Source organism: Crocuta crocuta, unplaced genomic scaffold (assembly GCF_008692635.1).
Source record: "Crocuta crocuta isolate KB4526 unplaced genomic scaffold, BGI_CrCroc_1.0 scaffold206, whole genome shotgun sequence".
Lineage (NCBI taxonomy): Eukaryota > Metazoa > Chordata > Mammalia > Carnivora > Hyaenidae > Crocuta > Crocuta crocuta.
In genome coordinates this window covers 50,354-61,913 of record NW_027530849.1, presented here as the reverse complement: position 1 = coordinate 61,913, position 11,560 = coordinate 50,354, and the positions used below count along the sequence as shown (strand labels likewise).

Below are 11,560 nucleotides of genomic sequence, written 5' to 3'. Positions count from 1 at the left end.
TCTTTCAAGAGATGATGCATCTGGGTGGTCAGTCAGCATCTGGTGGATAGTGGGTAGGTGGCTCTGGGCTTAGGGTGGAGCCTTGAAAAATAAAATTCTCAGATTTGAGAATCCCTAGACAAGATGGGCTTGTGCTGAGGCTGAGGAACAGAAGTGAGGGCTCCTTGTTGCCAAGTCCTGCTTTGTTAAAGCCCATCTCTGCTGCTTGGGCTTCAAGAGTGGCTGTCGAGTTGTGCCCCATGTTTATCCATCAGATTTTATAGTAATATTTCTTGTTTCCACAAATATTCATATCCTAAACCCACACGTGTGAGTGCATGTACACACGCACACACACACACACACACAGAGGCGCATGTGCACATGCATGCATAGACTCTCCCTGACGATCCTAGTCGTGTCTGGTGACTGATGTGAAACTAGCTATGAAGGAATGAATGCCCAACAGTCTCCCCAGCCCTTAAGAGTTGGGGCTCTTCTCCTCTTTGGGACAGGACAGACCCAGGATGTGGAGAAGCAGTGATATGGAGCTGAGTATCTCCACTGAATTAGGGGACAGGTTAGGAACAGAGGCACTGTAGGAAGAGGGGTGGTTCCTAGGCCATCAGGAATGGCTGCTGAGACACCAGACCTGTCACACTAACTTAACAGCCTCCTCTGTTCTGTACCTATGGGTCCCACCTTGGTTACCCTTCAGGGATGTAGAAGAAGGGCTATGAAAGGACTGTGGGATTCCCAAATGTTGTTTTGTATCTGAACCCTACCCCACCTGAGCTTCATGAATGTTTAAAGACATTGGACCTCTGATCAACTAAAGGACAATTAGTTCACACAGAATACCCTGTACAAGTACTTTTTTTTTCTCTCCTGGCTTTGTATAGGTGAATATGTGAGTTAGGGAAAAAGAATATTTTGGTGTTCCTGTGTTCTAGTTAGGCTTTTTGATATTAAAGAGCACATCCTATATCTTTGTCTGTTGGACTTGTGATTCTAGGTGTTGCAATATCTAACAGGGCTTCTACATGTTGTTGGGTTGGACGAATATGCTCTAACCATTCTGATAGACTTCCTCTTCTGACATTATGTTGCAGTGCATATCAAGGCCACCCTGGGAAGGGAATAAAACCCTCATCATGAAAATGAACAATCCATAATTAGGGAAGAGGTTGCCTGTTGAAGAGGCTCAGTCTTGTGCCTGAGTCAGGGGTCTTGGGAGTTGACCATATGTATGCAGGTCTAAGAGTTTTTCTTAGGATACAAAGATTCTTTTTGCATATGTTCCTCTCCCTTCCCTCTATATAAGCACTGCCCAGTTATTCTCAGATATGAAAAGTGTGTGTGGTGTTGGGTCATTCTTGCAGTCATTTCCCTCATTAGGGTCAATGCTTTCCACTGTGAAAAATTTACTCTCATTGGCTGAACTCTATTGCAATGGTGACTGAGAAACCAGCGGCACTGCCCCCAAAAAGGAGGGTGTAAAGCCTATAGAGCCAAGTAAGATGCTAGCTCCCTTCCTCTGCCACCTCCCCACCACAGCTGATAACCGCTAATTCACCTGAGGCTGGCATCAGTGTTGCAAGTTACATTGTTGGTAAGTTGAAGCAGAAGCAGTCAAAGTGTGACAGCGTTTATTTCAAGGCCAGTAACAGAAAAGCTGAGGAAAGCAAGGGCATGTGACTGCTCGATCATCATTCATGAGTCTGTCTGTGGCTCCCAGTAATCTCAGTTTCCGAGTGTCTGTTATCCTCCCCTACAAAGGGAAAGCAGAGTGACAACTAGACCCTTGGTAACTCTGGGGGAGTGAGGCCTGGCCTGGGGTCTCTCTGGGTCAAGTAGAAGGAGAGGTGTACTGGATTGGCTGTGAGCAGTGAGAGAGTCAGAGGCTGCTCTCACCTGAAGGACCTGGTGAAATGTGATAGGGCTCTCTGGAACCAGCTCCTCCAAGACCCTTGGGGACCAGCAGGCTCTCTGGGTGAGCTTTTGCCATTGGATGGGTTCTCCATGGTGTCAGACCAAAAAACAAAAACAAAAACAAATTCCTTGGTGTCTTTCACATTCTGAAAAACAAACAAACAAACAAGAGGTAAATAGCCTCATCCTAGTGGTCCCTGCCTTCCCTGACATTCATTAACTCATTACATAAGTATTGTGTGCATCCTTGGCCCTATTCCAGGTGTTAAGGATACAGCAGGGACCACTATAGCCCACACTCCAGTCCCCTGGGGCGGACATCCCATGGTAACAGGGAAAGCAGACTCACCAGTTCAGGAGGTGGAAGGAAGGGAGTGAAGATCATGCTTCGAGGAGAGTGTGATGTGCGAGTAGTGATGGACAGGACTTCCTTGAAGAGATCAGCTGAACTCCTTACTCTGCTTGGTGCAAAGAAGCTAAAGGACTGGCCCCTCCACACCCCTCCAGCCCCTCTGGCCTCTCCCTGTCCTTCCTCCCTCCCACAGCTGAGTGCACTGTGCTCAAGCAGTGGATACATTTCTGGTATGTGACATCCTCTCTGTTCCTGTGTCTTTTCCTCCCACCACTCCCGAGTCTTTTTCTTTCTTTCTCTTATTTTCTCTGAACTTCCCAGCAGGCTCAAGCCAGGTTTCTACTTGCTGACTGAAAAAGCAGAGGTGTTCAGGCAGATGGTGAGTTGTCATTTGGTGGGGATGCCATATTCAGGAGTGTTCATGTGGGCCCTTTCCACATGGGAGAGAGTCATAGGATTATGTACATCAAAGCTCTGGGGAGGGGTACGGGTCCAAATGAGTTATCAAAGCAAGGCGGGTGAGCTAGGTGATGGCATCCATAGTCCAATCAACAGTAGAGCTTTTCCTCTCAGAGGGTTATGTGAGATGCCATGTCTGTGTGTCAGCTTCTGGCAGGTAATGGAGAGGTGGTTTTGGGCCTAGAGATCTGGGAAATATGAGGGACAGAGGGGAAGGGCCTGGGCTGGGCTAAGTTGAAAGCAGAACAATTAAGGCTCATTGTTGCCTAGTTTTGCCATATGAAATTTCATCTTTGACACTTGGGTTACAAGTGAAGCTGTGTAGTTATGCCTCCTTTTTACCACTAAGAACTATGAGAGTCTGTGCCACTGACTTCAAGGGAGCTCCCTTGCAAACATTACCTGGAGGGGAAAGAGGACATAGGTGGCCTCAGAATCTTTTACTTGGTTTTAGAATAATAGCGTTGTTTAGGGAAGCATCTCTTTTATAACTGTGAGGATACAGGGCTAATCTTCTCTGGGAGCCTATCAGTGGGCCATGGCTTGGGATCATAGAAATGAATGAAGCTCGGTTGCTACTTCAAGACACTCTGGGAGAGAAGCCAAGAAAAGGATGATTACAGTAGAGAGCAATGGAAGGAAATTTACATGGCTATGGGAAGACAGAGGAGTGACAGCCAGCCTTGGGAGTTAGAAAGGAGTCTTGGAGATTTCCCAGAGGAGGCATGTGTAAAGTGAGTGAGGGAAAAAGTTGACCATGAAATAGAGAAAGGGAAGTGCTTTGCAAGCAGAAGATCAGGGCAATAAAGTGAGTTTTTGTAACTGAAAAATCAGTAGACCCTGCCCTGGGGATTAAGTAGAAGTCAAGGTCAGTCACAAGGTTCCAGTACAGGAGTAGAAAATGGTGCCACACAGAGATACTGAACCCTGGTGTATCAGAAGCTAAAGGTTTTTTTTTTTGGTATGTGTTTAATTTTTTAATTTTGACAACAGTGTATGGAATATTTTTCCTCTGTAATTCATACTTTTTGAATGAATGTTCTACCTAAGATACCTCTGCCTAACTTCACAGCACAAAAAAATTTTCTCTTGTGTTTTCTTGCAGATTTACAATTTTACAATTTGCACTTAGATCTATGATTTATTTTGAATTTATGTCTGCATCTAGCATGAGGTACTGAAGTTTGCTTGTTTTGTTTTTCCATATGGAGATAAACTTTTCCCAGCACCATTAATTAATTATTTGATACTTTAATCATCCTAGAACCTTTGTCACAAATCAACATACCATATATGCTTGTCTATTTCTGGACTTTCTATTTTATCCTTTGATCCATATGTCTATTTTTATGATAATACCACACTGGCATGATTACCATGCCTTTATAATAAGTCAGGAAATTTGGTAGCTTAAATCCTCCATCTCTGTTCTTTTCCTAATGGCCTTGGCTATTTTATGTCCTTTGCATTTCCATGTGAGTTTTAGACCATGGGGGAAGAGAATGGGAAAAATAGTTGGAGAGAGGGAGGGAGGCAAACCATGAGAGACTCTTGAATACGGAGAACAAACTGAGGGCTGATTGGGGGGAGAGGAGAAAGGGGTGATGGGCATGGTGGAGGGCAGGTGTTAGGATGAGCACTGGGTGTTATATGGAATCCAACTTGACAATAAACTATGAAAAAAAAAGAAATAGCTTTTCATTTTTATTATAATTGTGGCAAATCCCTAGATGAATTACTAGAGAATTGTCATCTTAAAACATTTAGTCTTCTGATCCATGAACATATCTCCATTTATTGAAGACCTCTTTATTTTCTTTCAGCAATATTTTATAGGTATCTGTGTAACAGTTTTGCACAGGTTACAGTAAATTCTCAGTATGTATTCCATTTATTGTACTGCTATCGTAAGTGACATTGAAGAAAATTTCTATTTCCAGGTATTTGTTCCTTGTATATTGGAATAAAAAGGACTTTTCCTTAGATTGATTTTCTGTCCTGCGAACTTATGAAATTGTTTATTATATCTGGGAGATGATTTCTGGCTTTTGCCCCCTAGATTACTATTTTCTCTCTAGACAATCGTGCTTTGTGAAAATAAAGACAGTTTTTTGCTTTCTTCCTTTTCTATCTGTATGGCTTTTGTTTCTTTTTCTTCCTTATCTCATCAAATAGGACTTCAAATGTAATGTCAAATTAACACAGTAAGAGTGGACATTCTGCAATATTTTGAAACTTATGGGATAAACATTCAGTCTTTCACCATTAAGTACGATGCCAAGAGCAGGTTTTTGGTAGACTAACGTTATCAGGTTCAGGATGTTTTGTTATGCTCTTAAGTTACCAGATTTGTTTTCTTTCATAGTTTACTGTCAAGTTTGTTTCCATATAACACCCAGTGCTCATCCCAACACCTGCCCTCCTCCATGCCCATCACCCTCCTTCCCCTCTCCCCCACCGCCATCAGCCCTCAGTTTGTTCAAAGTATTCTAGAGTCTTTCATGGTTTGCCTCCCTCCCTCTCCCCAACTATTTTTCCCCTTCCTTCTCCATCCCCATGGTCCTCTGTTAAGTTTCTCCTGATCCACTCATAAGTGAAAACATATGGTATTTGTCTTTCTCTCCCTGACTTATTTCGCTCAGCATAACACCCTCAAGTTCCATCCATGTTGCTAAAAATGGCCAGATTTCATTCTTTCTGATTGCCATGTAGTATTCCATTGTATAGATAAACCACATCTTCTTGATCCATTCGTCTATTGATGGACACTTATGCTCTTCCCATGTTTTGGCTATTGTTGAGAGTGCTGCTATGAACATTGGGGTCCATGTGCCCCTATGCATCAGCACTCCTGTGTCCCTTGGGTAAATTGCTAGCAGTGCTATTGCTGGGTCATAGGAGATTTCTAGTGTTAATTTTTTGAGGAACCTCCACACTGTCTTCCAGAGGGGCTGCACCAGTTTGCATTCCCACCAACAGTGTAGGAGAGTGCTCGTTTCTCCACATCCTCACCAGCATCTAGAGTCTCCTGATTTGTTCATTTTTGCCACTCTGACCGGCATGAGGTGGTGTCTCAGTGTGGTGTTGATTTGTGTTTTCCTGATAATGAGGGACGCTGAGCATCATTTCATGTGTCTGGTGGCTGTCTGGATGTCTTCTATGGAGAACTGTCTGTTCATGTCANTTTATCTTGATGAAGTCCCAATAGTTCATTTTTGCTCTTGATACCCTTGCCTTTGGGGATGTGTCAACTAAGAAATTGGTGCTGTTAAGGTCAAGGAGGCTGTTTCTTGTTTTCTCCTCTAGGGTGTTGATGGTTTCCTGTCTCCCGTTCAGGTCCTTTCTCCATTTTGAGTTTATTATTGTGTATGGTGTGAGAAAGTGATCTAGTTTCATTCTTCTGCATGTTGCTGTCCAGTTCTCCCAGCATCAGTAAAGAGCCTGTCTCTTTGCCATTGTATACGCTTTCCTGCTTTGTCAAAGATTAATTGGCCATACATTTGCGGGTCCAATTCTGAGTTGTCTATTCCATTCTATTGGTCTATGTGTCTGTTTTTGTGCCAATACCATCCTGGCTTGATGATTACAGCTTTCTAGTAGAGGCTAAAGTCTGGGATGGTGATGCTTCCAGTTTTGCTTTTCTTCTTCAGTATTACGTTGGCTATTCAGGATCTTTTGTGGTTCCATACAAATTTTAGAATTGTTCGTTCTAGCTTTGAGAAGAATCCTGGTGCAATTTTGATTGGGATTGCATTGAATGTGTAGATTGCTTTGGGTAGTAATGACATTTTAACAATATTTATTATTCCAACCCATGAGCATGGAATGTTTTTCCATCTCTTTGTGTCTTCTTCAATTTCCTTCATGAGTTTTCTATAGTTTTCATCATACAGATTGTTTACGGTTTTGGTTAAGTTTATTCCTAGGTATTTTATGGGGTTTTTTTTGGTGCAATTGTGAATGCGATCAGTTTCTTGATTTCTCTTTCTGTTGCTTCATTATTGGTGTATAAAAATGCAACTGACCTGTACGTTGATTTTGTACCCTGCGACTTTGCTGAAATCATGGATCAGTTCTAGCAGGCTTCTGGTGGAGTCTGTCGGGTTCTCTATGTAAACTATCATGTCATCTGCGAAAAGTGAAAATTTGACTACTTCTTTGCCAATTCTGATGCCTTTTATTTCCTTTTGTTGTCTGATTGCTGATGTTAGGATTTCCAGATCTATGTTAAACAGTGAGAGTGGACATCCCTGTTGTGTTACTGATCTCAGGGAGAAAACTCTCAGGTTTTGCCCCATTGAGGATGCTATTAGCTAAGGGCTTCTCATAAATGGCTTTTATTATGTTTAAGTAAATTCATTGTATCCCAACTTTCTCAAGGGTCTTTATAAAGAAGGGATACTGTATTTTGTCAAATGCTTTCTCTGCGTCTATCGACAGGATCACATATTTTTTATCTTTTCTTTTGTTAATGTGATGCATCACATTGATTGATTTGCAAATATTGAACCAGCCCAGTAACCCAGGATGAATCCCACTTGATCATGGTGGATAATTCCTTTAATGTACTGTTGGATTCGACTTGCAAGTATCTTGTTGAGGATTTTTGCATTTGTATTCATCAAGGATATTGGCTTGTATTTCTCTTTTGTTGCTGGGTCTCTGTCTGGCTTGGGAATCAAAGTGACGCTGGCTTCGTAGAATGAGTCCAGAAGTTTTCCTTCCATTTCTAGTGACAGGAATAGCTTGAGAAGAATGGGTATTAACTCTGATTTAAATGTCTGGTAGATTTCCCCAGGGATGCCATCTGGCCCAGGGCTCTTGTTTGTTACGAGATTTTTGATAACTGATTCAATTTCTTCACTAGTTATCGGTCTGTTCAGATTTTCTTACTCTTCCCATGTGAAATTTGGTAGTATGTGTGTTTAGGAATTTGTCCATTTCTTCTACGTTGTCCAGCTTTTTGGCATATAATTTTTCATTGTTTTCCCTGATAATTGCTTGTATTTCTGAGGAATTGGTTGTAATGAATTCATTTTCATTCATGATTTTGTCTGTTTGGATGATCTCTCATTTCTTTTTTAGAAGCCTGGGTTGAGGTTTGTCAATTTTGTGTATTTTTTCAAAAAACGAACTCTTAGTTTCATTGATCTGTTCAACTGTGTTTTTGTATTCTATATTGTTTACTTCTGCCCTGATTTTCATTATTTTTATACTTCTGCTGGGTTTGGGGTGCTCTTGTTGCTCTGATTCTAGTTCCTTTAGGTACACTTTCAGATTTTGTATTTGTGCTTTTTCTAATTTCTTGAAATAGGCCTGGAGTGCAATGTGTTTTCCTCTCATGACTGATTTTGCCGCATCCCATAGAGTTTGGATTGTTGTGTTTTCATTTTCATTTGTTTCCATATATTTTTAATTTCTTCTCTAATTGCTTGATTGGCCCATTCGTTCTTTAGTAGGGTGTTCTTTAACCTCCATGTTTTTGGAGCTTTTCCAGACTTCTTCCTGTGATTGATTTCAAGTTTCATAGCATTAGGATCTGAGAGTATGCATGGTATGATCTCGATTCTTTTATATTTATTCAGAGCTGCTTTATGACGCAGTGTGTGATCTATCTTGGAGAATGCGCCATGCGCACTTGAGAAGACAGTGAATTCTGTGGCCTCAAGAAGTACACTTCTAAATATATGTGTCAAATGCATCTGGTCCAATGTGTCATTCAAGTCCATTGTTTCTTTAGTGATTTTCTGTCTAGTTGATCTATCCATTGCTGTAAGTGGAGTATTAAAGTCCCCTGCTATTAGCACATTCTTATCCATAAGATTGTTTCTGTTTGTGATTAATTGCTTTATGTATTTGGGTAAATGGTGCACAGACATTTATAATTGTTATTTCTTCCTGATCGATAGACCCTGCAATTATTATATAATGCCCTTCTTCATCCCTTTTACTGCCTTTACTTTGAAGTCCAGTTTGTCTGAAAGCTGGCCACTCCAGCTTTCTTTTGACTTCGAGTAGCATGATATATATTTCTCCATCCCCATACTTTCAATCTGAAGGTGTCCTCCAGTCTAAAATGAGTCTCTTGCAGACAGCAAATAGATGGATTTTGTTTTTTTGTCCATTCTGCTACCCTATGTCTTTTGATTGAAACATTCAGCCCATTTACAATCAGTGTTATTATTGAAAAATATGGGTTTAGAGTCATCATGTCCTTTGTGGGATTCATGCTTGTGGTGGTGTCTCTGGTACCTTGTGTTCCTTGCAACTTTTCCCTCATAGAGTCTCCCTCAGGATTTCTTGTAGAGCTGGTTTAGTGGTGACGAATTCTTTCAATTTTTGTTTATTTGGAAAGACTTTTATCTCTCCTTCTATTCTGAATGACAGGCTTGCTGGATAAAGGAGTCTTGGCTGCATATTTTTTCTGTTCATCACATTGAAGATCTCCTGCCATTCCTTTCTGGCCTGCCAAGTTTCAGTAGATAGTTCTGTCACCACTCTGATAGGTTTCCCTTTGTATGTTAGGGCCCTTTTCCTCCTAGCTGCTTTCAGAAGTCTCTCTTTGCCGTTATAGTTTACCAGTTTCACTATGATATGTCATGCAGAAGATCGATTCAAGTTATGTCTGAGGGGAGTTTTCTGTGCCTCTTGGATTTCAATGTTTGTTTCCTTCCCCAGATTGGGAAAGTTCTCAGCTATGGTTTGAACAAGTACTCCTTCAGCGCCTCTCCCTCTCTCTTCCTCTTCTGGAATTCCAATGATATGGATATTGTTCCATTTGATTGCATCACTCAGTGTTCAAACTCTCCTTTTGTGCTGGGGATCAGTTTATCTCTCTTTCTCGGCTTCCTCTTTTTCTACAATTGTGTCTTCTAATGCACCTATTCTCCTCTCTGCCTCTTCAATCCGTGCATTGGACACCTGCATTTTATTATGCATTTCATTTATAGCATTTTTTAATTCATCACAGCTATTTTTAAGGTCCCTAGTCTTTGTAGCCATAGTTTCTCTGATGTCTTCCATGACTTTTTCAAGACCAGCGATTAATTTTATGACTATTGTTCTAAATTCTTGTTCAGTTATGTTGCTTGTATCTGTTTTGAGCAGTTCTTTAGCTGTCATTTCTTCCTGGAATTTCTTTAGGTGAGAGTTCTTCCATTTCATCATTTTGACTAGCTTTTGTCTTTTGTAGNAGAAAAAACCCCAAAAGACAAACGACAGTCTAAAAGCATAAAACCAGAATTCCCAACTACAAATAAAGAGCAGGGTGTGTGAAGTGCTGATGGAAGAGCATATACAAGGAGAGAAATGACAAGGGTAGGGAGAAAGTGAAATTGGACAATGACCAGGCAGAGAGACTAAGAGGCTTAATTCTGAGAGAGAAAATTGAGAATATGGTAGGAGGCAAGGAGAAAGAAATGAAGATAATGTTACCCAAAGACACTCTATAGTTCTGATTACTCCAGAGAGAGAGAGATAGGAAGGTAGTGGTGGAGGTGTAGAATATACATGTAGAGAATGGATTAAATGTGACTAAGCAAACCAATGACCAGAGTGCCCAGTCCAGCAGAGGGGAGGGATACGAATGAGACAAGGGAAAATGTATCTGAACAGAAAGAATTGACCTAGAATTAATCATGGCAGTGCATCCATGTTTGTCTTGCCCTGGCTCCAGTAAAAAGAAAAAAAAAGCAGCTGTCTAGAGGGTATGGGCGTGGTTTGGTGTAGGTAGGTCTGCCCTCCTCTGTGGTCCTGCAGGCTGCTCCCTGAGGTCCCGCCTTGATGGTTGTGAGGAGAAAAATGGCGGTGCCTCAGTCCCTTCTCAAGCTTTGCAAATCACTCTTTGGTTCTGATCTCCTTGTGCAGCAGTTGTAGCCAAGGTGGGCCATGTTCTATGTCCCAACCCGTGGCTCATTTCAAGGTCTTAGTGCACATGCTTTATTAATACCGCCTGAAATGTAATCCCACAGGCTGGGCCGCTTTCCAGCCAGGGATCGAGCCAGGAGAGCAGCGGAGAAGTTTCTCCTGGTGCCACCTGGGACTGGGGCATCCAGCCCCAAGTCAGCACCACAGCTAGAAATAGGATCACTCTCTGAACGTTTTGCCGTTAGGGATGGGATGTTAGGACTCTCTCCATCCTGGGCCGAGGTTTTCTTTTCTCCAGGGACAGTTCTATGAGCAGTTTCAGCCACTCTTTCTCTTCCCCTTGACTCTCTGCAGCTTCCTGTGAAGGGGGTTCCCTCCCTTCTATGTCTCTGTGTACTGGCCCATTTTATCTTCCCCAGTTCGCAATCACGCACCTATGAGGTTTTCTACTTAGTGGACTCTGTCTCTTTTCTCCCAGACTCCTGGGGTTCAGTGTCTTATGGCTTCAGACCTTCTCTGTTTGAGAGATGGGAATGAATGAAATGTACAGAGCTCCCTCCTTCTCAGCCATCTTGCCTCCAAGTTACCAGATGTTTTTATCGTGATTGGATATTCTATATTATCAAATGACTGTTCTGTCATATATTGTGATAATCATTGCTTTTCTTTCATTCCCTTAACATTGCAAAAACAGTGATGTGGTTCTTAAATGTGAAAATGGCCTTGTGGGTACCTGGGTGGTTCAGTCAGTTGAGCGTCCAACTCTTAATTTCTCTTGGCTCAGGTCATGATCCCAAGGTCATGGGATCAAGCCCTGTTGGGCTTCTCACACAGCATGGAGCCTATTTAAGATACTTTTTCTCTCCCTCTGCCCCCTCCCCCACGTGGGTGCTCTCACTCTTTCTCAATAAAAATAAATAAATAAATAAATAAATAAATAAATAAATAAATAAATAACCTTGTATTCCTGTG

At 41.8% G+C, this 11,560-nt stretch overlaps 2 protein-coding genes across 2 annotated transcripts in view; one reads left to right on the top strand and one right to left on the bottom strand.

Annotated features, from left to right (window-relative positions):
• Positions 1-460: 460 nt before the first annotated feature.
• On the bottom strand, positions 461-2,296 carry LOC144235823 (protein FAM236D-like). The gene is made up of 3 exons (XM_077769417.1): positions 2,265-2,296; positions 1,894-2,073; positions 461-575 (listed from the first exon to the last, which is right to left on the bottom strand). Exons 1-3 carry the CDS (start codon positions 2,294-2,296, stop codon positions 461-463), a joined length of 327 nt encoding a protein of 108 aa, XP_077625543.1.
• A 284-nt stretch (positions 2,297-2,580) lies between these two features.
• Positions 2,581-11,560, top strand: part of LOC144235826 (doublesex- and mab-3-related transcription factor C2-like) — a 42,795-nt gene continuing 33,815 nt past the window's right edge. The window contains exon 1 of the mRNA XM_077769419.1: positions 2,581-2,642. The gene's annotated coding sequence lies outside the window, so the exon portion shown is untranslated. The remainder of the gene's footprint in view (positions 2,643-11,560) is intronic.

Coding starts and splice junctions, on each gene's coding strand:
- LOC144235823 (XM_077769417.1), bottom strand. CDS start 2,296: ATGATCTTCACTCCCTTCCTTCCACCTCCTGA. Junction 2,074..2,264: donor CCCTTCCTTCCACCTCCTGA/ACTGGTGAGTCT, acceptor ACCTCTTGTTTG/TTTGTTTGTTTTTCAGAATG. Junction 576..1,893: donor CATTTCACCAGGTCCTTCAG/GTGAGAGCAGCC, acceptor CTCTTCCTACAG/TGCCTCTGTTCCTAACCTGT.